The sequence below is a fragment of the Podospora bellae-mahoneyi genome, chromosome 5, assembly GCF_035222275.1.
Source record: "Podospora bellae-mahoneyi strain CBS 112042 chromosome 5, whole genome shotgun sequence".
Taxonomy (NCBI): domain Eukaryota; kingdom Fungi; phylum Ascomycota; class Sordariomycetes; order Sordariales; family Podosporaceae; genus Podospora; species Podospora bellae-mahoneyi.
Genome location: NC_085884.1, coordinates 259,789 through 282,483, shown reverse-complemented (window position 1 = coordinate 282,483; position 22,695 = coordinate 259,789). Strand labels below are relative to the sequence as shown.

At 53.4% G+C, this 22,695-nt stretch overlaps 10 protein-coding genes and 1 non-coding gene across 11 annotated transcripts; 6 read left to right on the top strand and 5 right to left on the bottom strand.

Annotated features, from left to right (window-relative positions):
- Nucleotides 1-668: 668 nt before the first annotated feature.
- QC761_502240 (uncharacterized protein) lies at nt 669-2,009 on the bottom strand (the record flags this gene model as incomplete). The annotated part of the gene is made up of 1 exon (XM_062879461.1): nt 669-2,009. The coding sequence occupies one exon, from the start codon at nt 2,007-2,009 to the stop codon at nt 849-851; it is 1,161 nt and encodes a 386-aa protein (XP_062730374.1). The 3' UTR covers nt 669-848.
- Nucleotides 2,010-2,679: 670 nt separating this feature from the next.
- QC761_502250 (uncharacterized protein) lies at nt 2,680-4,053 on the top strand (the record flags this gene model as incomplete). The annotated part of the gene is made up of 1 exon (XM_062879462.1): nt 2,680-4,053. The coding sequence occupies one exon, from the start codon at nt 2,680-2,682 to the stop codon at nt 4,051-4,053; it is 1,374 nt and encodes a 457-aa protein (XP_062730373.1).
- Nucleotides 4,054-4,440: 387 nt separating this feature from the next.
- QC761_502260 (uncharacterized protein) lies at nt 4,441-6,694 on the bottom strand. Its single transcript, XM_062879463.1, has 5 exons — nt 6,242-6,694; nt 5,995-6,135; nt 5,712-5,916; nt 4,842-5,652; nt 4,441-4,785 (listed from the first exon to the last, which is right to left on the bottom strand). Exons 1-5 carry the CDS (start codon nt 6,312-6,314, stop codon nt 4,561-4,563), a joined length of 1,455 nt encoding a protein of 484 aa, XP_062730372.1. The 5' UTR covers nt 6,315-6,694; the 3' UTR covers nt 4,441-4,560.
- A 106-nt stretch (nt 6,695-6,800) lies between these two features.
- QC761_502270 (uncharacterized protein) lies at nt 6,801-8,629 on the top strand. The gene is made up of 2 exons (XM_062879464.1): nt 6,801-7,325; nt 7,382-8,629. The coding sequence occupies exons 1-2, from the start codon at nt 7,039-7,041 to the stop codon at nt 8,439-8,441; spliced, it is 1,347 nt and encodes a 448-aa protein (XP_062730371.1). The 5' UTR covers nt 6,801-7,038; the 3' UTR covers nt 8,442-8,629.
- QC761_502280 (uncharacterized protein) lies at nt 6,829-11,372 on the bottom strand. Its single transcript, XM_062879465.1, has 3 exons — nt 10,311-11,372; nt 10,038-10,261; nt 6,829-9,976 (listed from the first exon to the last, which is right to left on the bottom strand). The coding sequence occupies exons 1-3, from the start codon at nt 10,441-10,443 to the stop codon at nt 8,678-8,680; spliced, it is 1,656 nt and encodes a 551-aa protein (XP_062730370.1). The 5' UTR covers nt 10,444-11,372; the 3' UTR covers nt 6,829-8,677.
- Nucleotides 11,337-12,698, top strand: QC761_502290 (uncharacterized protein). The gene is made up of 3 exons (XM_062879466.1): nt 11,337-11,442; nt 11,522-11,666; nt 11,740-12,698. The coding sequence occupies exon 3, from the start codon at nt 11,740-11,742 to the stop codon at nt 12,667-12,669; it is 930 nt and encodes a 309-aa protein (XP_062730369.1). The 5' UTR covers nt 11,337-11,442; nt 11,522-11,666; the 3' UTR covers nt 12,670-12,698.
- A 133-nt stretch (nt 12,699-12,831) lies between these two features.
- Nucleotides 12,832-14,256, bottom strand: SEO1 (MFS transporter (Seo1); the record flags this gene model as incomplete). The annotated part of the gene is made up of 2 exons (XM_062879467.1): nt 12,832-14,027; nt 14,088-14,256. 2 exons carry the CDS (start codon nt 14,254-14,256, stop codon nt 12,832-12,834), a joined length of 1,365 nt encoding a protein of 454 aa, XP_062730368.1.
- A 710-nt stretch (nt 14,257-14,966) lies between these two features.
- On the top strand, nt 14,967-17,686 carry QC761_502310 (uncharacterized protein). The gene is made up of 2 exons (XM_062879468.1): nt 14,967-16,050; nt 16,125-17,686. Exons 1-2 carry the CDS (start codon nt 15,676-15,678, stop codon nt 17,676-17,678), a joined length of 1,929 nt encoding a protein of 642 aa, XP_062730367.1. The 5' UTR covers nt 14,967-15,675; the 3' UTR covers nt 17,679-17,686.
- A 557-nt stretch (nt 17,687-18,243) lies between these two features.
- QC761_502320 (uncharacterized protein) lies at nt 18,244-20,092 on the top strand. Its single transcript, XM_062879469.1, has 4 exons — nt 18,244-18,796; nt 18,866-19,377; nt 19,431-19,510; nt 19,577-20,092. The coding sequence occupies exons 1-4, from the start codon at nt 18,492-18,494 to the stop codon at nt 20,084-20,086; spliced, it is 1,407 nt and encodes a 468-aa protein (XP_062730366.1). The 5' UTR covers nt 18,244-18,491; the 3' UTR covers nt 20,087-20,092.
- Nucleotides 20,093-20,172: 80 nt separating this feature from the next.
- QC761_0073540 lies at nt 20,173-20,257 on the bottom strand. The gene has a single exon. It is a non-coding gene; the product is annotated as a tRNA-Thr (tRNA).
- Nucleotides 20,258-20,647: 390 nt separating this feature from the next.
- On the top strand, nt 20,648-22,493 carry QC761_502330 (uncharacterized protein; the record flags this gene model as incomplete). The annotated part of the gene is made up of 4 exons (XM_062879470.1): nt 20,648-20,933; nt 21,002-21,190; nt 21,262-21,509; nt 21,563-22,493. Exons 1-4 carry the CDS (start codon nt 20,802-20,804, stop codon nt 22,491-22,493), a joined length of 1,500 nt encoding a protein of 499 aa, XP_062730365.1. The 5' UTR covers nt 20,648-20,801.
- Between the last annotated feature and the right edge of the window lie 202 nt (nt 22,494-22,695).

The window sequence follows — 22,695 nt, the reverse complement described above, 5'->3', positions numbered from 1 at the left end:
CGGCTAGGTGTGGTGATTTGTAACAAAAGTAACGATATTTTTTCCGTGTCCGCTAGCGGTGCAGTTCGAATTCCAACTCACCACGTGAAGGTGATCGACGGGATGACAGCATTGATTTTCCGGGATATTGTGTTCGAGATTATCTCGGCTCAGGGCGTGACAGAATCTTTGATTGAGATCTAAGCTTGATTTATGCTCGGGTTGCACTGAGGTTGAGGAGGGTGTTGATCACCAACGGCTTTACCTTCCGCATAAGGGGCGGGAGGGCGGCAGCGGCCTTACCGATACAGATAGCGGAGAGATCGGCATGGGGTGGGACGTCATGGACATAAAAGTAGAGACTACCTCTGGGAATAAGGGGCTTTAAGAGTGGTTTACATGCCTTGTAAAAGAAATTAATAGGCGTTGAAAGATAGGTATTAGGCCTGTGAGATACATATTAATATGTCTTTTTAAGATAGTCAAGAGGCCTGAAAAGATAGCGAACACGCCTTGAAAGATACTCGGGACGCATGGTGACTATCTTTTAGGCCTTGACATTTTATCGCAGGCTCTATTTTGCTTGTCCATAGCGTGTGTCCTAACTCCGCGTATGCAAGTCATGACGACGGATGGTACCCTACCTGTCCCTCCCCCCTCTATGAAGGCTCAGACAATGCTGACATGATCACCTTACACGGCATGCTAAAGTTCTGACTGGCATGAAAAAGAGCTGCATTTCTAGATCTACCCCTGAATTACAGATTTTGATGCATATACACCAAACCATCTCTTCCAGCGAGATATTCAACCATCCCCAACAGGATCTGAAGAAAGGAACACCACCAAAAAAACACAGAAAAAAAAATTCAATGACGTCTCTCCGCAATCTGAAAAACAACCGACCCGTCACCCGTCTCCCTCCACCCCTTGACTCCAAACTTCCCCTGCGTCTCCCTCGCCCTGGCAAACTGCTCCCTCGTGTACTTGATGCAGCTATTCGTCAGCACATAATTCTTCCCCTTCCCCCCCGGAATCGGCAGCGACACCAACGTTGTCGCAACAGCCACCTCTCCCACATTCGAGAGTTGAAGCGGGACGAGCCGGAAAATGTACTCGTAATCATTGCTGCTTGCCCCACCACCACCAACATCCTCCGAGCTGGAGTTGGGTCTTGATTGGGGGGAGAGATCAAAGTTCCGGTCAAACTTCTTGCCGACAAGGGAGGAGAACTTGAGCATCTCGGGATGGTGGTAGAATTCCTCGACTAGCTTGGAGTCGGTTATGCTGGTGGTGCTGACGTCGCTGTCGCTCTCGCTGTCGGAGGCGTCCGATGATGGGGCGGAGGATGGCAAGACTTGCATTTCTGACAGCAAGAGGTCGCCTGGACGCGTCAGGCGGGAGAGCATGGGCCCGAGACGGGAGGGTAGGTCGTTTCCTTCTTGGAAGCCGAGGTTGGTCATGACTGTGATGGTCTCGCCTTCCTTGTCAGAGCCGGGGAGAGGTGGGAGGTCGTCGGCCGAGGTCTTGTAGAAGTCGGCCACGAGGTAGGCAAACCGATCGGGGCCGATGATGGGCTCGAGGGCAGCACGCATGGTGAGTTCGGACTCGGGGTTGATGTCGATGCCGACGTACTGGGAGAGTTGAACGCCCGAGCTGATGAGGTGGGTGATGATGACGCTTGATTTGAATGGCTCCGGGCCGAGCTCGACATAACGAACTTTGCGGCCTTGGGCGAGGTTGGCGAGCTCGTCTGTTGCGCTCAGGAGGGCGGAGCGGAAAGAGTGGCCGCCGTTGCCAGTGCAGAGGTTCTTGTCCAGGAGAGCACCCTTGTTGAGACTGGCCATGGTGCCGAAAATGGCGGCTAGGCTTTCGCCTTCTTCGGCTTGAGATTGGTCGGTCTTGATACCGTCCGGGCAGTATTTGTCTGAGTTGTCGAGGACGATGATTTGCTCAGGTGGAATCTGACTGTGTTGCGAGATAGACTCAGCAACGAGCGTGTTGAATGCAGGAAGAGTGGTAGCTGCCATGGTGCTGAGTTTGCGAGAGAATGAAATCTCTTAAGTCGTAAAAAAATGAACGAAGTGATTCCTGAAGATGTCTGCCTGCCTGATGGCAAGATAGAGAGGCATTTCCATCGCGGTACAGTCGACCTTAAATACTCGATGGCAGTCAGTATAGACCTGTAACTGATCGCGTAGTTGTGTCTCTGATTGGTGCTAATTTCCATCTTCTTACTTACAGAAAGAGATCTCGATGGGATGCGGTGGATCGTCATGATCGACATGGTCAAAGGCCGCGGCCTAAATCATCGAGTGCGGTGAACCTGACCTACTGTCACCTTGAAAACATGGCAGCTTCCGGGATTCCCTGAAAATGGCAGTTATTAAACACCATAACCGCGCGAATTTCTGCTCATCCTCTCAATAATCACTGAGTCTATTCCGCCGACTGGTTTGCACAGTCGATGCTCTTTCCTGCCGATGTGGTATCGGTTTGACCCATGACGCAATCGATCATGAGAGTGTTTGTCAACAAAGTGAGTGAGCACCTTCAATGTTCGCATCTTCCTACCTCACATGAGATTGACTATCAAGCTCAGCAGGAAAGTATCTGAGCCTGGCACCTACTGCTTCTCCGGAAATATCACCAATCAGGCACCCGACCTGATCCCCCCTCCCGCCGACCGCGGCCAGCACCATGAGCACTTCAGGGCCTCCTGCGACTGAGAAACCCATCAACACGCCAGAAGACTCGGAAGATCAACATGTCGACCCCAAGAAAATCACCTACCCCGAAGGCGGCTTCAAGGCCTGGAGCGTGGCCTTTGGTTCATGGTGTGCCATGACTTGTGGCATGGGACTCGTCAACTCAGTCGGCATGTTCCAGGCCCTCGTCGCAACGACTGTACTGCCGACTTACTCCAACCAAGCCATCGGGTGGATCTTTGGCATCTTTGTTTTTGTTTCCTATTTCTGCGGCGTGCAGATCGGCCCCGTCTTCGACCGACACGGTCCCCAGGGACTGATGGCTCTTGGGACTGTCTGTCTGCTTGTCGGCATCTTTACCACCGCTCAGTGCACCGAGTATTACCAGTTCATCCTTGCCTTCTCCATCCTCACCGGCACTGGGTGTTCCCTTCTCTTCACACCTGCTATCGGGGCCATTTCACATTGGTTTGACAAGCGACGAGGGACAGCCAGTGGGTTTGCCTTTGTGGGGAGCGCACTGGGGGGTGTCATGTGGCCCTTGATGATGCAGTCACTGGTGCCCAAGGTCGGATGGGCATGGGCCATGAGAATTGTCGGTTTCGTGCTGCTCGTACTTTGCGTTGCCAGTGTGCTCCTTTGTCGAAGTCGTCTTGAGATCAGACAGGCCAAGGCATCCTCTACGTGGCGAGATATGCTGCCCAACCCACGCATGTTTCTTGATGGTACAGGAGCGATGGCATTTACGACTGCTGGGGTTTTCTTCATCGAGTGGGCGTACTTTGTCCCGGTGTCATACATACCAAGCTATTATCTCGCTCGTCAGGGGCTGGCCGAGGATGCTGACGCTGGAGGTGATGCAGCGTTCGCGTACCAGCTTCTTGCCATCATCAATGGGGCATCTTGTATTGGGCGATATCTGCCTGGGTACATCGCCGACAAAGCAGGTCGCTACAACACGATGGTTGTGTCCATTGCTATCTGCCTTGTCTCTGTCGCCTGCTTCTGGCTCCCCGATGCGCTCGGCCAAGATGGAGGTGGTGGTGCTGGACTGATAACGGGGTTTGCAGTCTTGTTTGGTCTTGTCAGTGGCTCCAACATCACGTTGGTGCCCATCTGTTTGGGCCAGTTGTGCGAGACGCATGATTATGGTCGGTATTACGCCACTTCCTACACCTTTGCCAGCCTGGCATGTTTGACAGGAATACCTATCGCCGGCGGCCTGGTAGACATGGGAGGAGAGACGGATAGAAGGGCTTATTGGAGACCACTTGTGTTTGCTATTGCCAGTTATGTTGGCGCATTTGGGTGTTTCTTTTGGGTCCGAGTTCGAGTCAAAGGGTGGGATTGGAGAGTGAAGTGGTGAGATGTAATATATAGAATGAATCAGATATGATATCCTTATATTTTTGAGTTAAGAGGAGAAGCCACAAGGTTTAAGGTTGTGCCTGTCTAGACCTCCATCTTTGCCCGTCAAGGGAGGCTTGGGAGATAGCTGGTATGCCTTGAGATATGCTTTATAGGCCTTGATAGGTAATGAATAGACGTTAGAGGTGAATTGATACACCTTGAGAGATAATCTCTATACATTTAAAGATATTTAATATACCTTCAAACATAGTTAAGAGGTGTTTCGAAATAGTTGATAGACGTTAAAAGATTGTTAATAGCGCTTCAAAAATAATAATGGGTTTTAGAAGGTGGTCAATAGGCTTAGAAGGATAATAATAGCCCCTTTTAACTATTACTTTATGCCTCATAATAACGCAAAGTCGTTTCGGGACTTGGATGCACAGATGGACCGGAGCAGGATGGGATCATGATAGTGTGTATATGTCTCTTCTGTATATCAAGATATCGAGAACTTTCCCAGTTATTCCGGAATCTGGTGCTCCTCCGCTGGCACGCCAGCCCTCCACTGGAACTTGGCAGCAACGTGCTCAGGTAGTGGGTGCTTCTGTCCCGGCTCACCGTAGAAGTTCTCGCGATATGTGCCGCCGGGGACGGCGTAGTCATCCCAGAAAAGACCACGCTTCCGCAGCTCTGGGAGAAGCAGCTCGATGATATCCTTGAAGGATTGCGGGAAGAGAGCGTAAGCCTGTGTCTCCTGTCAGCTCTGTTACTCTCTTCACCAATAAGCAAGAACAAACTCACAAAGTTAAACCCGTCCACCCCACCCTCCTCCACCCACCTCTCCAACCCATCGGCAACCTGCTCGGGCGTACCAACAATGATCGGCCCGTTCCCACCAATAGCAACATGCTCAGCAACAGTGTGTTTCGTCCACTTGGAGTTTTGCGGCGAAAACTTGGCGTACCCAGTGACAGTAGACTTGACAGCGTTGCTCTCGACCTCTCTCAGCTCCTCATCGTCACCGTACTGATCAAGATCGATGCCTGTCCAACCGCCAAACAAAGCCAGGGCACCCTCGGTCGAGGCGTACTTGCGGTACTCGGCGTGTTTAGCCTGCGCCTCCTCTTCTGTCCTTCCCAGAATCGGGGTGACCAAAGCCAGAACCTTGATCTTGTTCCCGTCTCTGCCGAACTCAGTACGAGCTAGCTCGCGGATCTCGGTGATGCTCTTGGCGCAGACGGCCGGGGAGTGAGCGGAGGTGAAGATGGCTTCGGCGTGCTGAGCGGCGAAGATCTTGCCGGCGCGGGAGGTGCCGGCTTGGAGGAGCAAGGGGGTGCGCTGGGGGGAGGGTTGGGTGATGGCGGGACCGGGGACGTCGAAGAACTTGCCCTTGTGGTTGATCTCTCTGACGAGGGCAGGGTCGGTGTAGATGCCCCTCTCGCGGTCGAGGATGACGGCGTCGTCGCGCCAGGAGGACTGGAAGAGCTTGTACATGACCTTCATATACTCCTCCGCCTGGGCGTAGCGGTCGTCGTGGGCGAGCTGGGTGGCCTTGCCGTGGATGTTGCGGGCGGCGGAGTCGAGGTAGGAGGTTACGACGTTCCAGCCGAGTCTGGAGGTGGTGTTAGTTTGGGAGACAGAGGGTGGGTGAAAGGGGCAAAAATAACGGACCTTCCCTTGGTGAGATGGTCGACTGTGGCAAGCCGTCTGGCAAGATGGTACGGCTGTTCGTAGGTGGTGGAAATGGTGACGCCGAAACCAATATTCTTGGTCGCCGCCGCCATGGCTGGCACCACGGAGAGAGGCTCGTTCACTGGCCACTGAGCGCCGCTGATGACAGCAGGATCCAGAGAATTCTTGTAAACATCATAACCACCTATTTTGTTGCGGTTGTGTCAGTGTTGTTTGCTTGTGTTCAAAGTGAGGGGTTGGAAAAGGGGGCTTGTTTACTCACCCAAAACATCAGCAATGAAAATGCCGTGGAACTTGGCCTCCTCTAGCAACTTGGCAAGCTCAACCCAATGGTCAAGATCATTGAACTTCCAGGACTCATCGTCAGGGTGCCGCCAAAGTCCTGGGGACTGGTGCCCACTGCCTGAAATCCAACAGAAGCATTAGCAAGCGTTCAGTTGAGCTGAGCTGGGTCTTCTGTGCCTCTTTCATGCAAGCAAGTGGGATTGATTCTGGTAATGAATACGTACACATTTCAACGAATGCATTGACGATGAGTGGCTTCTTTTGCCTGGTCTGAACAGCTAGGGTGGTAGCAGCCATGGTGAGGGATGAGAGGTGCCAGCGAGATGCGTCCAAAGAGGATAGTGAGTGTCTTGGTTGAGAGGCTGGTTGCTTGCTTATTACGCCGTGCGGGAATCCTGGAGATATGTCGGCATCGTCTGCAAGCTGCAGGCAGGGCCTACATATGGACGGCACCAAAAGGCATCACATCATGCCGCCATCGCCGTGGATGGGGCCGAATGTGGATCGGCAGGACCCGTGGTTGTTGGTTGGGTCCCGGAGCCGGGAGGCGATGGCGCAATTGACGTGGGGAATGATGCTCATAGCGGCCGCCTCATCGCCAAGTCCACCTTAGACCACCTCCGGACCGGAGGCCATCCCGAAAGCTGGGATGGCAGGTGAATCTTGGATTTATTCCCGTTAATCTGTGGAGATGGTGGGATTTGGTGTTTCTTTGCAGTTTGTGTGGGGGTGTGTCGAGGCTGTGACACCAAGTGGACAGCCAGATCTGAGACCCAGAGAGACAGAGACCAATAGATACAAATACTATGATGGCGCAATCTGAGCGCGTAGTTGTGTCTTTCGACTACTTAAGTTGACAAATCTCGGTCGGATTTTGCGGTACTACCCGTGCTGACATCACCTTCTCAACATCCCTTATCTTGCCTACCCTACCGCGGACAGCTCAAAGTCGAGTCGTACTGGTTTCTTTGATCAGAGACAAGCTCTGCCGGTGCCAGCCTACAGCAGCTCGAGAGACACAATGAGTGGATCGTCCTTCCTCCGAAAAATGTCCCTTCACAAGTTCAGAAAGTCGCTATCAAGCCCCAAGCTTGACAGTCTCAACCTCACAGAGGCAGAGAAAGCCCCAGTCCGGCCAGATGAACCCCTCACCCCTCCACCAGAAACCCAGACGGTCCTGCTGTTGCATGCTGCACGGCAACCCTACGAGTTGACAGACGACTACCCAGTCCCACAACTCCAAGACGAGCACGAAGTCTTGGTCCGCACCCAGGCCATTGGTCTCAACCCCATCGACTGGAAGGCTCCGTAAGTTCATCTCGTTCTGTCTGCCTAATCTGAAGGTCTCACTGACGCCAAATCAGTGACTTCAACTTCGCCATCCCCACCCTCCCCTACATCTCCGGCCGCGAGCTCGCCGGCACAGTAATCCAAGCCCCCTCCTCCTCCTCCACCCGCCTGCAGGAAAAGGATCGCGTCCTCGTCATCTCCACCGACTACCGCGACCTCCGCAAGGCAGCCTACCAAGAATACGTCGTCGGACTCGACTACAACACCGTCCGCCTCCCCCCATCCCTCTCCATCGAAGAAGGTTCCACCCTCGGCGTCGCCTTTGTCGCTGCAGCCCTCGCCCTGGGTGTCTGCGCCGGTCTTGACTTCTCTCACGTTCTCGACGGACCAGACCTCTACTCCCTCGTCCGCGGCCTCCCCGCCGAGAGGATATCAGAGGACATCCGCGCCGAGTGCCTAGATGGCATCCGCTCCCATGAGCGCGCCCAAAAGGGGGACTGGCTCGCCGTCTGGGGCGGATCGTCCACCTCCGCCAACCTCACCATCCAACTGGCCAAGCTGGCAGGGTTGAAGACCGTTGCCGTGGTGGACAAGGCCAAGCACGGACTCCGGCTGGCGAACCACAAGGCTATCAGGACCGACTTGCTGGTCGACAGCCACGACCCGGAAAGAGCGGCAGCGATCATCAAGGGGAATCTGAAGGGCAAGTTGAGGTTCGGGATCGACACCCGCGGAAGGGAATCGGCGACGAGTCTGCTGCAGGCTTTATCGCCGGATAATCTGGGTGGTGCTGGTGAGCAGCCACTCTTAAAAGAGGGTGAGGCGCCTCCGAGCCCGCCGTCGACGCCGCATGACTCGACATTGTTGAGTGCGCATTTGATTGGGTTGACGGGCTTGCCTAAGCAGACGGCGCCGGAGGGGACGGTTTTCCATACTGTGCCCATCAAGTTGTTCCATGAGGTGCCGGCGGTGGGTGAGGCGTTGGTTAGTTGGTTGGAGAGGTTGCTGAAGGAAGGGTTGGTGCAGCCGCCAGAGATTATTGACGTGGAGTCTGGGTTAGGCAGCATCAACAAGGCGCTGGATCGGATGAGGAAGGGTGAAATCAGTGGTGGCAAGCTGGTTGTGCGGGTGTAATGTTTTGTTAGTGCGAGACGCGCTTGTCAAGCTGTCGTTTAGCGGTTAAAAAGGGGCAATGTTTGTTTGTTTGGGTTGTGCACATTCCTCGGGGCGCTGTTTTCTTCAAAGGGTTTTATTTGTACAAGTTGGGGATACAAAGTAAAGTAGGCTATTATTTATGGAAAGAAAAAGAAAGAAAATGTTGGAGCGCAAAATTGAAACAAACAAAGATCGACGCGTCTTGTCAAGTTTGATTACTTCGGTACAGGTGCAGGCGCAGGCAGCTCTGCTCCTGGGTTGTACCCCGGCCCATGCACTGGGCTCCCTTCCAACTCAAAATGATTTCCAGGTCGACCTGCTCCGTCAGGGAGTTCACTGACAGGTTTACTACCAGCCTCGAGAGGGTACTTCCAATCCGTCTTTACTGGTAGTTGATGATAGTGGAATCTGCCCTCAAGTTCATTCGCAGCTCTCTCTTGGTCAGGCAGCTCAGTCTTGGCAGTTGAGAGACGATCAGAATCAGCCGCAGCTTTCTCATAAGGGCCGTTGTGGTCATCGGGCTCCCCTTGACGAGATTTCCGTCTTCGCAAAAACCAAAAGGCAGCACCTGCTCCACCCACAACGGCGGCGACAATACCGATGGCCATCCCGGCAATCGCGCCTGCGGACATGCCACTACTGGCGAGGACCTCCTCGTCCCTAGAGTTGTCCCTAGAGTTGTCCCCGCTTTCAGTGGGCACTGCCGTTGCTGAGGTGGACGTCGTTGGTCTGGTTCGTCTCGTACGGGCGGTCACGGTGTTGATGTCTAATCCCGATATCACCGGCAATGGAGCAACTCTATCCACCAACCAGCCGACCTGGGGGTTAGCTGTCGGGCAAGGTAGTTGTGTCGATGAAAAGGTATAGGCATCTCGGGAGGTGGACTGGGGAACGATTGCGCTCCAAACCTGCTGGAGAGATGTGTATGCTGGCAAGAATGTACTGGGTTGGCCGAGGTTTCGGTCGGCCTCGTCACCATAGACAACAAGAGCAAATCCGAACTCATTGCGTCCCCATTGGTAGATGTTCATGCCAGAGAAGATTCGTGAGTACTCGGACTCCCCAAAGAAAGTCTGGACTTCGGAAAACTCGCGGGTCTCTGGAAAACAGCCGTCTTCGGCGAATACGACCGGGGTGTGATGGTTGGAGAACTCGGACCGCAGACGGTCAAGCTTGTCGTCAGAGCAGTTGTTGAAGATGTTGATGCCGTAAAGGTCTACGCTAGACTCGGCGGGCCCACAGGTGAGATACTGAGCTGTCAGAAGACGATATTCTTCAAAGTCTCCGGCAGTGTAGCTGATGGGTATCGGTCTGTATCCTCGCTTGTCCCGGAACAACTTCAGATCACGGGCGGCGGCCTTCATAGAGGGGGCCACCAATGTTGTGTTGGACGTGCCGTTGATCGTTTCCTGCCCGATTCCAAAAGCCAAGAGGTTATCGTGCTCGGAGAACGAATCGATTATTGAGGTCCAGGTGTTGTAGAAGCCGAGGTCCCATCTGGGGGTGTTATCGCTCTGAACAAACTGTGTTAGATACGTGAATTGTTACCAACATTTACGAGTCAGAAAAACAAACCCTAGACAGAACCATGGGAAGCTGTCCCAGCTGAAGCCAGACATAAATTCCCTGCCTGTCGAACTCCTCCATGCAGCCTCGATGCTGACCGAGCTTGGAGACATCGACGCTGTAAATGTAGACTGCATTGGCGCCAACATTCTTTAGATGTTCTGCATCTATCTGGCACTGGGTCGTGTTCAATAAAGGATCGTTGCGATTATCCCCAGCAACATATACCGTGCCTGCATCATGTTAGTCTGAGAGCAAGATGGAATCGGCAACAGGTAGTACCTTTGAGGAAAAACTGAGCGCCGCTTTCATCGTACAACTTTGTTCCTTTGATGGAGACAGGTGACACTGCCTCGGCCAGGCCTTGAAAGATTGAAAGGAAGAGCGGAAGTGCCGTTCGAAGGATTCCCGACATCGTGTCAATGATTTGTGACCACCAGGCCACTTGGATTCCTCCTCAGATCCGAACTGCAAATATCAGATGACTCTGAACCGCGGAGGCTCATTGGCACTCAAAAAGCTATCAGTATGTTGAGAGTGAGTTGGGCAACATTAGCTTTCTTCAACCATCAAGGCGGAAGAGGAGAGAGATGAGGAAGAAGCTCCATGGGGAGTTGAGGGCAAGGGAGAGAAAAGCAGCACCTTCTGTCGCACCGTGAGTGGCTCGCCGACAAATCTGGAGTTCTTGGCCGTCAATGTTGAGTTCAAGACAAGCCCCAAACTCCGCCCCCTGCTTCCCTGCTAGTCCCTGCACATCTTTGGTGGCCCAAACCGTTGCACAGTGTGCGCTACGGCCGATCTGGAGTCTCTGGGCATACTCGGCGCCCAAACTCAACGGTCAACTTGCCAAAAACAGTGCCACTAGCTGCGGCACAGCAAGACACGTTGCTGAGAGAGGAAAGCGCTCACCAGATGCAGCGATTGGCACCGACGGCGACTTGTGAAACACTAGACCAAATCCTTCCCACATTCATGGGTGGCCGACGAAGAGACCCCCAGTGCCCGGAGGGGACGGTGGTGGCGGCGATTCGGACTCGAGGTTTCGATCTCGGATTATTAGCATTGTAGATGCCCAAGTTGGTCATGCGGCTCGAGGAACGCAATGCTTGGCAGAACCTGCGGGCCGTTCTTGGTGGTGGTACTGGGCCTCGTTGTTGCAGCAAATGGGGGCCGATAAGATAAATAGTGGAGATTGGCGAAATTGAGGCGCCAAAGATGCCGGGCCTTGGACGAAGGATTCGATTTGCGACGATCCAGGTTTGCTGCTCCAACCTGCCCTTCTTCAGCCCTGTCAGCGATCGGGGCCGGGTCGCCCGGCTTCCGCGCCCCTGGTTTGCACGTTTGCTGACGACGGGGAAACTTTCGCAGTTTGTTACCAAGTCCACCAATGTCATCCCCCCGAGACCAGAGTATGGTCCGTGTCCTCCAGTTGTAGAAAAACCCCTGAGCCCCTGAAAGCTTGTCAACACTCGCACATACTGACATGACCCTAGAAGCGCTGACTAGTTTACGGTATTGTGAATTCGGCAGTTCAGGGACTATGCACGACTCCCTCCCCTCACCCGGATGATCAGAGGGTTTATGGCGGCTTTAGACAACAATGATTGAGCAATCCCATTTGCCGTTGTGCCCCTCCTGGTGAGGATGCTGCTTTTCTAACGCCGAATTCTCGTATACATGACGGCTAAATCTCAGCGGGACGGCACTCGAGATGGTCACCCCCTCATTTGACCCCAAAGAACAACCTCCTGCCGTGTACAAATTCAAGTATGGGGAGGTGATTCTTCAACATGTTGAGCTTCACCAAGAGACAGTAACCGCTTCTAGCGTCTCGACCGCCGTCATGTTGCCTTCTCTCCTCTTTACCAGCACCGCCCTGGCTTTGCCAGTTCTGGGCCAAACTCCCTGCACCCGAGACTTCCTGAAGGCTGCAACGGCAGAATACCTGGATGCACTCACTGCTGGAGAGCCGACCTTCTCGACACTATCGAGCGATGTCGACTACTACGAGAACGACGCTCTTGTGAACATCACCACAGGGGTCCTGTCGCAAGGCATCAAGATCGACTTCAACCTCAGCATCTACGACACCACCCAATGCGCCTCATACACCGAAATCGTCGCCACCACAGAACACCCCTACGTCATTGGCACAAGGCTTGCTTTCACCGACAGCAAGGTTACACACATCGACTCAATCGTGTGTGACACAGGCGACTGGCTGTTCAACGCGACTGGGTCCCTGATCTACAATCGACAGGAAAGCTGGGCCCCTGTCCCAGTGGAAAGGCGTGAATCTCGGGAGGCTCTCAAAGCAGCGGGAGACGCGTACATCGATGCATGGGGCAACCATACCGTCAAGCCTGTTTTTGCCAAGAACTGCGCCCGTCTTGAGGGAGGTTTCTACATCACCAGCAACTGCCTCCTCAACTTCCCGCCCCCGTTCAATGTCAGCAATCAGCGGTACACAATTGACGAGGAATTGGGCGCGGTGGATATCTTCCATCTGTTCCCTTTTCTCGACGCTGCTATCCCGAGACATCCGGGCACGCAGACGAACAACTTGATCAGGGTGGAGTCGGGGGAGATTCGGTATATTCACGAGAATACTGTTTGCTCGACCAGGAACTGTGGAAGATGAGTTGGAGATAAATAACAAATCGAATACTGCGTCTCAAATCTTCTCAGCCGCCCTGCTGCCCTCGGCCAGTGATGTCCCCGTCGTTGACCCAGATTCGGCGTCTGCTCTCTTGGCGCTGTGGCAGAGTGTTAGCGTCGGTTCATGAGGTTATCTCTCGAAAACTTACTCCTTTTTAGCAAGATATATCCTCAACACATGCGCCATGCCAATCAAGCAAACGGCGTTGGCCAAAACGAATGAGTAACCCTTGGTAAATCTCGGCCCCTCAACCGTCTTGAAGACCAAAAGAGGCGTCCAGGCCGTAGTGCTCTGAGCAACAGTGTTGATAAGAACCAACGTGAATGCTCTTTCCGCCGGGGCTGCCTTGAGCTGACTGTTGACCCATCCGTACAATACCGAACTCATAGCCACAGCGCTGTACGTCGTCATGAAGGAAAACCACAGCGCACCCTCCGGCACCTCCCAGATAACCTGAATGATCAGACCAATGATATTCCAGACATGAGCCACCGTGATAGCCCACGCCGGTCCCAACACCAAATCCGAAGCGAAGCAGATCGCCACCGTGTAAAACATACCCAGCGCCGGCGAGATGGTGCCAAGCTCGTTCACCCTCGCCTTGGAGAACCTCCCCAGACTCTTGATCCAGAGAAGATAGCCACCGGTCGAAGTGTTTATGCTTCCATTCCAGAAGAGTACGTCAAACAAGATCAACCCCCAAAAGTGCCACGTCTTTGCAATCTTGGCCAGTCCCTTCCACGAGAACTTTCCCTCGGTGACGTGGCCATCTCTCTGCAGACGCTCCTTGGCAACAGCGACATCTTCCTCCGACAACAGTAATCCGTTCGGCCTGTCTGGTGTCCCGGGCAGAACAAAATACCCAATGATGCCAATCGGAATGGTGATGAGCGCACAAATGATGTACATCCACCTCCACCCCGCCAACCCCTTGACTCCCTCAAGACGTTGGCTCGCGCCAGCCTGGATCAGCCCCGCGGTGAGCGTTCCCAGCGTCAGCCCAAGGTAGAAAACACCACCTCTCCGAGCGATCTCATCACTCCGGTACCAAGCCCCAAAGATGTAGTGCATGGCCGGGAAGAAGGCCGCCTCGAACCACCCGACGAGGAACCGGTAGGCGGCCAGCTCGGCAAAGCCCGTCACTCTGTACTGCAGCAGAGTGAAGATGCCCCAGGCGACGTCGAGGAATGGAATGACCCAGTGCATGGGGACGTAGGTGAAGAGGAACATGAATGGGATTTGCCCGAGTACGGCGCCGATGATGTACATTGTCTGGAGCTGGACCAGCTCGTTGCCTTGGAAGCCGAGGTCTTCTTTCAGGCCGGCGACGTAGGCGTTGTCTGTGTCGTGTTAGTAGGTGTGAGTATAACTCGGGCTTGAGGCAGTGATAGAAGGCATACTGAGGTTGGATTGGTCCATGTACTTGACCCAATATGCCAAAAAGGCGTAGGGCACAATCAGGAGATCGAGCTTGTTGATAAGTTTCCTCTCACGAGGCGTGTCTTGCGGTTGGAACCACTGTATCTGGTACCATTTTCGCTTCTCTGGTGATGAGGCTTTGGTTGTCATGTTGACTGCCGCGGCTGGATAGAAAGGATCGACGTCAAGCCCCAATGGAATGGGTCACCGTTGGCAATAACGGTCTGGACTTGACAGGAAACGGCTTCTTGCAGCTTTGACAGGTGAAGAGATGCGTGGTTATGCGGACGACGTCACTTTTAAGTCGGGGATCAACTTGTCTCTGATCATGTAGCACAATGTTTCGGCAACGTAAAGGGTCCCAGGAAACTGGGGTTTACCAGCTGCAAGCCCAAGTCGGCTGTCACTATTGGATGGTGCAGGGACTACGGCTCTGTGGCGACAGCCTTTTGCAGGATCACGAATCTGCTCGAGACTCACGACCATTAAACCATTGAACAAAACTGTTGCTCGGGATGGGGTGGTTTGGAGATTGGTCCCTCTACCACCGAAAGGCGGGATGCTTGACTTGTGGAGAGGTTAGCGACTGTTTGCACAGATTGTTCCGGCAATATGTGATGAATGAAGCTTGCAAATTCCCATCACAATGGGATTTTACCACAGCCAAGTACCTCAACGTGGGAGGATGCAAAAGCAGTGGTGCTCGAGTATCCCATTGCTGGGAAGGGTTAGGGTTTTACCCATGGTGATTACCCCTGAATGGCCCCCAACACTCTTTATTTTTTGCCCCATATTTGCATCGAGACTGGAACTGGACTTCATACTACTGAAAAGCTCACTGACACAGCAGATTGTGAATGCACAACAAAACTCTCATCCTCGCTGCCCCCAATGAACTCCCCATAAAGCCAAGACCCGCCTATGCTAGTCCTCTAAGCTCAACCGCGCGTCAATCACACCATCCTGATCCAACGCTAATCGGCACCAAACCCCGTACCCCGTTATCAGTTCGATCTAACAACCGACCCCCTTTTTGCATAGTAAACACCCGAGTGGAACCTCTAAAAGCATGCTAAAGTGACACAACATGGCGCAATTGAAGTTGTCGTTGGTGTCACTGCACTCCCAAGAATTATTGTCATCCTTCCAATTGGTACCTGACTTCGACACCCGCATGTGGTGATGGAGTCCGGGAATAAGGAGGCGGGATCTTCGGTGCTGTGGATCAACGAGCAGCGTGGGGGACAACGAACAGGGCAGGAAGCTGGTACAGAGGCATGATGGCATTGACCCCGCGGATGGTGTTATTGTTCGTGTTACCGGCCGGCTTCTGGGAGAGGGTTATCGGGAAGCTGGCGTGAAGAGAGCGAAGGCGGGGGCCGGGGAATCAGATCACGACATCTGTGACTGCATGATGGTGGCATAGAGGGCCTTGGAGATGTGATGGAGGGTGTGCACCTGTCCGCGAGGGTTTGGTAGCAGGTATTAGAGAGGCTGTAGCGCATCGAGTGCTTCTTTGTGGTGCAATTTCGATTCTGTTGACTTCGTTGAATTAGACACCCAAACATCATGGCCACCATAACAACCCTCCCAGACCCTGTAGCGGCCATCAACGCTACGGAGAAACTGTCCAACTTGTCAATCTCCGCCCTGGAGGTTCCCGAGCTGTCCTCGTCAGATCGCGACACCAACTCAGACTCCCATTCAGACCACTATACCCCAGCAACCTCACCAGGGCTGCCCCCTTCCACCACAACGATTCCCCAGCGGATCCCGACATATCCCAAGTCCCGAATCTCCCTCGTCGACCGCTTCATTGACCAGCCCCGTGCCCTCAAAGTAGCTGTCATCGGCGGCGGTCTAGCGGGAATCACAGCTGGCATCTTGCTTCCTGCCAAAGTCCCCAACATCCAACTGACCATCTTTGAGAAGAACGACGACTTTGTAAGTCCCAAGATGAGGTGTTCTTGCAAATGCCTTCCTCCCGTATAAGTGCTAACCCGTGACCTGACCAACAGGGCGGCACCTGGCTCGAAAACACCTACCCCGGCGTCCGTTGCGACATTCCCTCCCACGTCTACCAATCGACCTTCGAGCCCAAAACCGACTGGTCCGACCAGTTCGCCCCCGGCGGCGAGATCAGAGACTACTGGCAATCCGTCGCCAAGAAGCACGATGTCTACCGGCTCGCACGATTCGGCACCAGAGTCCAGTCACTCGAGTGGGATGCGGGCGAGTCAGTTTGGAAAGTCAGCACCCAACACAAAGAGGAGGAAGGACCAAAGGTCGAAGAGTTCGACTTTGTCTTGAACGCCATTGGGCGGTTCAACGCCTGGAAGCTGCCAGACTACGAAGGGATCGAGTCGTACAAGGGCCACCTGAGACACGCATCACATTGGGATGGGGAGTTTGATGTTGACGGCAAGACTGTGGCGGTGATTGGGAATGGTGCCTCTGGGATTCAGCTGGTGGCCAATCTGCAAAAGAGGGTGAAGCAGTTGGATCATTATGCGAGAAACAAGACTTGGATTGCAGGCAGCTGGGCGGGTGATGAACGGACTGCTGGTCCTCAGCCTTATTCTGAGGAGCAGAAGGAGTTGTTTGCGAGGGATCCGACGGCGTACCTCAAGTTCAGAAAAGAGCTGGAAGACAAGTACTGGAGGAGGTTCTCCGCCTTCTTCAGGGGGTCGGAGACGAACATTGATCTTCGGGAAAGGTTCATCGAGATCATGAAGCAGAGGTTGAAGAAGAAGCCAGAGTTGTTGGAGCACATCGTTCCAGACTTTTCACCAAACTGCAGACGCCTGACACCAGGGCCGGGATACCTGGAGGCCATCTCGGAAGATAATGTCGAGTACATCACTTCGCGGATCGCGAGGTTCACAAAAGATGGAATCGTCACAGTGGATGGCAGAGAAAGGAAGGTCGATGCTGTCTTTTGCGCGACGGGTGCGAACGTGGACATGGTGACACCATTCCCCATCAAGGGACAGGATGGGACAGAGTTGAGGGAGCTCTGGGATCCAGAGTCAAAGACTGGCTATGGCTTCCCGTACACCTATCTTGGTCTCGCCACCCCGGGCTTCCCCAACTTGCTGTTCGTCCATGGTCCCCACGGAACAGGTCCGTCGGGTACTGTCCCGCATTCCGTCGAGGTCCAACTGGTGTGTTTCGCCAAGATCCTGAGGAAGGTAGCAAGAGAGGGGATCAAGAGCATCCAGCCATCCAGGAGAGCAGCTGATGAGTTCGTCGAGTACTCTGATGCCTTTTTTACCTCGACTGTTCTTAGTGATAATTGTAGCAGTTGGTACAATGGCGGGCGTCCAGGCGGTAGAATCCACGGCATCTGGCCAGGAAGCGCAGGCCATGTCACGGCTGTGAGAAGAGAGCCCAGATGGGAGGACTGGGAGTACACGTATCTCGGGCCTGAGGGCAATCGGTTTGCATGGTATTTCGGGAATGGCTGGACAAGCAAGGAGGCAGATGAGAACTCGGACATGACCTCATACTTGCGATTACCGGGGGAGGTGAATCTGAAGGACCTGCATGAGAGTTGGTGGGATCTACCCTAGATTATTCGTAGTATGAATTGCATGATTGTCGAGAAATGAATTTGAAACCTATGAATGTTCCATTATTTACTGTCAAAGAAGGCCTCTTTCGGGTGGGGTGGATTGTTCTGTGAGCTCCCGACGATAGTACGCACCCAGGAGAATTCGGTACCTACCCAAGGTACCTAACCAGGTAGTCGTGGTGTGTGAGGTCGTCAATGTTCAACGTATTCGGTTCCGCGGATCTGGTATTATATCGTCATTTTAGCCCGGATCACCTTGCTTGTGTCACCATCACAGGTTTTACCATGCCCAATCCTACCGCAAGCCTGGTACACGTCAAAACCAGAAGTGGAAGGTAAATCCGGCCCGAGTCCTCATGCTCACCGGATATAACGACCGGTTGTGAACAAGGGTTCAAGACGACACAACGGCGCGGGTGGCGCTATCGCAAGTTACCAGGCTTCCGGGTGTGGGGGTTGAGGTTGCCTTGCCGTCTCGGGAGCATTGCGTGCTTATTGATCATTGTTCGCAAGACAAGCCGAGACCGGTCCAGCTCAAGATCCAAGGCTTCCTTCCTGGTACTATAGCTCCTACCTTTCACCGCTGGGGTCTGATTACCTCAGTGAGACTGAACGGCACCCGCTAATTGCTTTCCTGAAGAACTGGATACGTGAGTGCCGAGGTGCGTGCAACTGTTGCGCAAAGATAAAACTGCCCAGGTGTCATCCAGACTTCCATGTCAGAAAGAATCCTTTGTTATCACCCCTTACCATTTCCTGTTTTTGCTCCCCGAGCCTTCCAGCAAGTCTTTTTCCAGACAGTCAAGGCACAATGGCCTTCCACGACAACACCGTCTCGCGTCACAATGAGGGTGAAGTCGAACCTCCCAAATCTGAATTGCATCCGGTCAAATGGTACCGTTCCACCTTTTGGAACATGACTGTTTTGGGTTTGTGCAATCTGGCGGCACCGGGAATTTGGGGCGCCATGAACTCGCTTGGGGCCGGCGGCGCTGCCTCACCACAGCTCATCAATGCAGCCAATGCTCTGACTTTCTGTCTCATGGTGGTATCGTGCTACTTCTCCAGTACTTTGGTGCACTACGTCGGGATCAAGGGTGCTCTTATTTTCGGAACGTGCGCTGCCCTGGGGAATAGCAAGGCGGAGATTTTGTCGGTTGGACTCTGACGGCTGACTCTGAGCAGGATCGGTTACGCACCATATGCAGCGGGCCTTTACACCAATAACCGCTTCGGGACCGAATGGCTCGTCTTGTTGGGTGCTGCGCTCTGCGGTATCTCGGCCGGTGTGTTCTGGATGGCCGAGGCTGCCATTGCCATTGCTTATCCAGAGCCTTGGAACAGGGGCAAAGCTATCGGCTACTGGCTGACATATCGACTGGCTGGTCAGATTCTGGGCGGTGCGATCAACCTTGGTCTCAATGCCAAGAACAGCGAGGCTGGCAAAGTGTCATACACAGTCTTCCTGGTGTTCATTGCAATGCAGTGCACTGGTCCCCTCTTCGGATTTTTGCTCAATGCACCGGACAAGGTCGAGAGAACAGATGGCAAGAAGGTGGAGCTGGCCATCACGCGCGGTCCTCTCTTTGAGCTCAAGGAGACGGCGAGACTGTTCTTGGGCAAGAAGTTTCTCTTGATGGTGTTGTTCATCGGGCAGGCTGTCTTTGCAGAGGCAGTCTACTTCACCTATCTTGCTAGTAAGTTTGGTCTTGACAGTCGACAGCGAGGAAAAAGAACTAACAGGAAACAGTGTGGTTCTCTGTCCGATCTCGTGCTTTGGGATCGTTCTTGTCTGGCATCATTGCTGTTGTTTCGGGGTGGATACTCGGTGTAAGTTCCATCTTCGTTCCACCTTCAATTTGTTCAATCAGGCTAACAGCAGCCGTACCATGACAGGCCTGGATTGATCGCACAAGAATTGCTCTCAAGACTCGTGCTCGCACCAGCTTCTGGGTCATTGTGGTTCTGCAGGGCGCTTGGTGGACGTGGGCGACGGTTCTTGTCACCCGCTATCGCGTCACCAGACCAACGTTCGACTGGGTTGACGGGAACTTCGGTGAGGGCTTCGGTGTTTTCGTGTTTTTGACCGTTGGCTTCCAGCTGAACTACATGTTTCTGTACTTCATCATCCACAACTTGGCCAAAGATGAGTCGGAGGTGGTCCGCTATGCCGCGCTTCTGCGGGGAACCGAGTCGGCGTGGCAGGCTGTCAGCTACGGCCTCACTTCGCTCGTGGTCTTTGCTGAGGTTGGAGGTGTTTACATTAACTTTGGACTGTGGGCCATCGCCATCTTCCCGGCTTGGATGGTTGTGCGCGAGTTTGGCACCTCCAAAGTGGAGTTCGTGGAGGAGCGGGCGTCGTCAGCGGAAACACCGAGCTTGAAGAGCGACGACAAGGGATTGTGAATAGCCATGGACAATGGGAAGTTTGTGGTGAGCCTTGTCGACTCATCAACTGAAAATTTGAACTTGCCATCAACTGAGTTCTAGAGGCCCGTATAGCTCAGTGGTAGAGCGCATCACTCGTAAACATTCTGTGACATGATGAGGTCCGCGGTTCAATCCCGCGTGGGGGCACATCTTTTTGATTTCTTTTTCATCTTTATTAGATGGTCTCGCATACCATCCATTCTGAAGCTATTCCACACATAACATCGCGTTTTGGGTTTTTTGCAGTCTGCCACAATAGAACACCACTGAAACGTCTCATGCTGGAGTTGGGCTGACATGGTGATTGTTCGGTTCTGCTGGCCTTGTAATTGCTGAAGATGAGATGACCGGTCTACCGCGCTGTGCATGAGGCTAAGAATTTGTCTTCAATCCGTAATACGACGCCATTCTGATGGTTCATCATTGGCAAGAATGTGGCTGCAGTTTGCCGGGACAATGCATGACACCATCGGCCGGTGAATTACAACATGAACTCGGAGATAAACCCCTCCCTGCTGCGAACCGGCAAGACTTGTACCTCATGCAAATGGCCCTGGTTTGGTACAAGACATTCTGGACTCGTTAGATGCCTGTATATATAAACACTTGACTCTCCGACTCTCATGTTGGTTCAAGCTGCGACTACTCTTCTTCACATTCTACTCTTCCTTTCCACAAATCACAAGTTAGAATGTCGAACACAAACCAACAGCCACCAGCCCCCAACGGCGCTCATCATGAGCTTGGGAACGGCAAGAAACACATCCTCATCAATGCTTTCGATATGAGCACTGTCGGGCACCTGTCTCCAGGACAATGGAAGGTGCGGCGATAAACCCCTGTTATGCATGTACTGTGCGATTTGAACCCCTGTACTGATAAGTGACACAGAATCCAGTTGACAAGTCGGCAACCAAGCGCAGGCTTGATTACTGGATTGAACTCGCCAAACTGCTTGAGAGGGGAGGGGTCAACGCTCTGTTCCTCGCCGACACATATGGTGGCTACGACACATACGAAGGGAGCGTTGACAATTGCATCAGGCGAGCGGCACAATGGCCAATAACCGACCCAACAATTGTCAGTCTTTCCCATTTCTTTTTGTTTTTTTTTTCATGGGATTGTGAACCATCCATTGACAGGATTTCCAGCCCATCTCAGCCATGGCAGCAGTGACCAAGAATTTGTCGTTTGCCATCACCGCCTCGACCAGTTTTGAGCCACCTTATCTTCTAGCCAAACGCTTTTCGACTCTGGATCACTTCACACAGGGTCGTATCGGTTGGAATATAGTGACGTCTTGGAAGAAGTCCGCCTTTAAGGCCATTGGCCTCGACAATCCTATTGAACACGACGAACGCTACCGTCAAGCAGATGAATATCTCCGCGTTCTTTACAAGTACGTCTTGTCTTAGGGTCGTGATAATTTGCCCAAACTAACACTGTCCACAGGCTATGGGAATCTTCCTGGTCCCCCACCGCCCTCTCCCCAGACCCAGCCAACGACAGCTACGTCGACCCGGCCCAAGTGCGCACCATCAACCACAAAGGCAGATATTTCTCTCTCGACGCGAAGCATATCGTTGACCCCTCTCCTCAACGCACTCCCTTCCTCTTCCAAGCGGGCACCTCCTCGGCAGGCTCCGACTTTGCCGCCACCCACGCCGAAGCCATCTTTGTCTCTGGTCACTCACCCTCAGTCTTGAGGCCAAAGATCGACGCCATCCGCGCCTTGGCCGCCCAGAAGGGCCGTGATCCGAGATCCATCAAGGTATTCGCCACCTTCACGCCCATTGTTGCCGATACAGATGAGCTCGCCCAAGAGAAGTTGAAAGAACTCAAGAAGTATGCTTCCACCATTGGAGGTCTGGTGCTGGTGAGCGGCTGGACAGGAATCGACCTGTCAAAGCTACCGCTTGACAAGGAGATAAGCAAGGAGGATAGTGTCGAGGCACACAAGGTCACGAGCATTCTCGACAACTTCACCACGGCTAGCACGGAACACCCTAGATGGACGCCGAGGTTGGTGGCTGAACACGCGGCAATCGGCGGGCTTGGTCCGGTCAGCGTGGGAAGCCCGCAGACGGTTGCGGATGAGCTGGAACGGTGGGTCAAGGAGGCTGATGTGGACGGGTTTAACATTGGGTATGTGACCACACCGGGGACATTTGAAGAGGTGGTGGACTTGTTAATTCCCGAGCTGAGGAGGAGGGGGGTCTATCCTGAGCTGCCTGATCCGAGTGAGGAACCGGTGACGGCTAGGGAGAAGATTTATGGGAAGGGCCAAAATGGGTTAAGAGATGATCATGAGGGCAGTCGGTACAAGTACCACCGGTACCAGGAAGATCCGCCTTATAAGTCCGAGGAAGAGGGGCAGGCTTGAGTGGAGGCTGGCCCTCAAACTCCCCAATGTGCCGCAACCAATTTCATTGCATCATTGTTTACTTTTTCCCCTTTTGATTTTGCCGTTTCTAACTGAGTCTATCAAAGCGCAGGACCTGCTTTTGCTCATCGTGATACTTGACTGACAAGACCTGGTTGCCACCGACAACCTCCGATACCGGAAAAGCCCACATAGACCCTAA

Coding starts and splice junctions, on each gene's coding strand:
- QC761_502260 (XM_062879463.1), bottom strand. CDS start 6,314: ATGGCTGCTACCACCCTAGCTGTTCAGACCAGGCAAAAGAAGCCACTC. Junction 6,136..6,241: donor CAATGCATTCGTTGAAATGT/GTACGTATTCAT, acceptor GTTGGATTTCAG/GCAGTGGGCACCAGTCCCCA. Junction 5,653..5,711: donor GACCATCTCACCAAGGGAAG/GTCCGTTATTTT, acceptor CACCACCTCCAG/ACTCGGCTGGAACGTCGTAA.
- QC761_502270 (XM_062879464.1), top strand. CDS start 7,039: ATGAGTGGATCGTCCTTCCTCCGAAAAATGTCCCTTCACAAGTTCAGA. Junction 7,326..7,381: donor CCCATCGACTGGAAGGCTCC/GTAAGTTCATCT, acceptor ACGCCAAATCAG/TGACTTCAACTTCGCCATCC.
- QC761_502280 (XM_062879465.1), bottom strand. CDS start 10,443: ATGTCGGGAATCCTTCGAACGGCACTTCCGCTCTTCCTTTCAATCTTT. Junction 10,262..10,310: donor CGCTCAGTTTTTCCTCAAAG/GTACTACCTGTT, acceptor AACATGATGCAG/GCACGGTATATGTTGCTGGG. Junction 9,977..10,037: donor TTCCCATGGTTCTGTCTAGG/GTTTGTTTTTCT, acceptor CAGTTTGTTCAG/AGCGATAACACCCCCAGATG.
- QC761_502290 (XM_062879466.1), top strand. CDS start 11,740: ATGGTCACCCCCTCATTTGACCCCAAAGAACAACCTCCTGCCGTGTAC.
- QC761_502310 (XM_062879468.1), top strand. CDS start 15,676: ATGGCCACCATAACAACCCTCCCAGACCCTGTAGCGGCCATCAACGCT. Junction 16,051..16,124: donor TTGAGAAGAACGACGACTTT/GTAAGTCCCAAG, acceptor CCTGACCAACAG/GGCGGCACCTGGCTCGAAAA.
- QC761_502320 (XM_062879469.1), top strand. CDS start 18,492: ATGGCCTTCCACGACAACACCGTCTCGCGTCACAATGAGGGTGAAGTC. Junction 18,797..18,865: donor GGTGCTCTTATTTTCGGAAC/GTGCGCTGCCCT, acceptor GACTCTGAGCAG/GATCGGTTACGCACCATATG. Junction 19,378..19,430: donor CTACTTCACCTATCTTGCTA/GTAAGTTTGGTC, acceptor AACAGGAAACAG/TGTGGTTCTCTGTCCGATCT.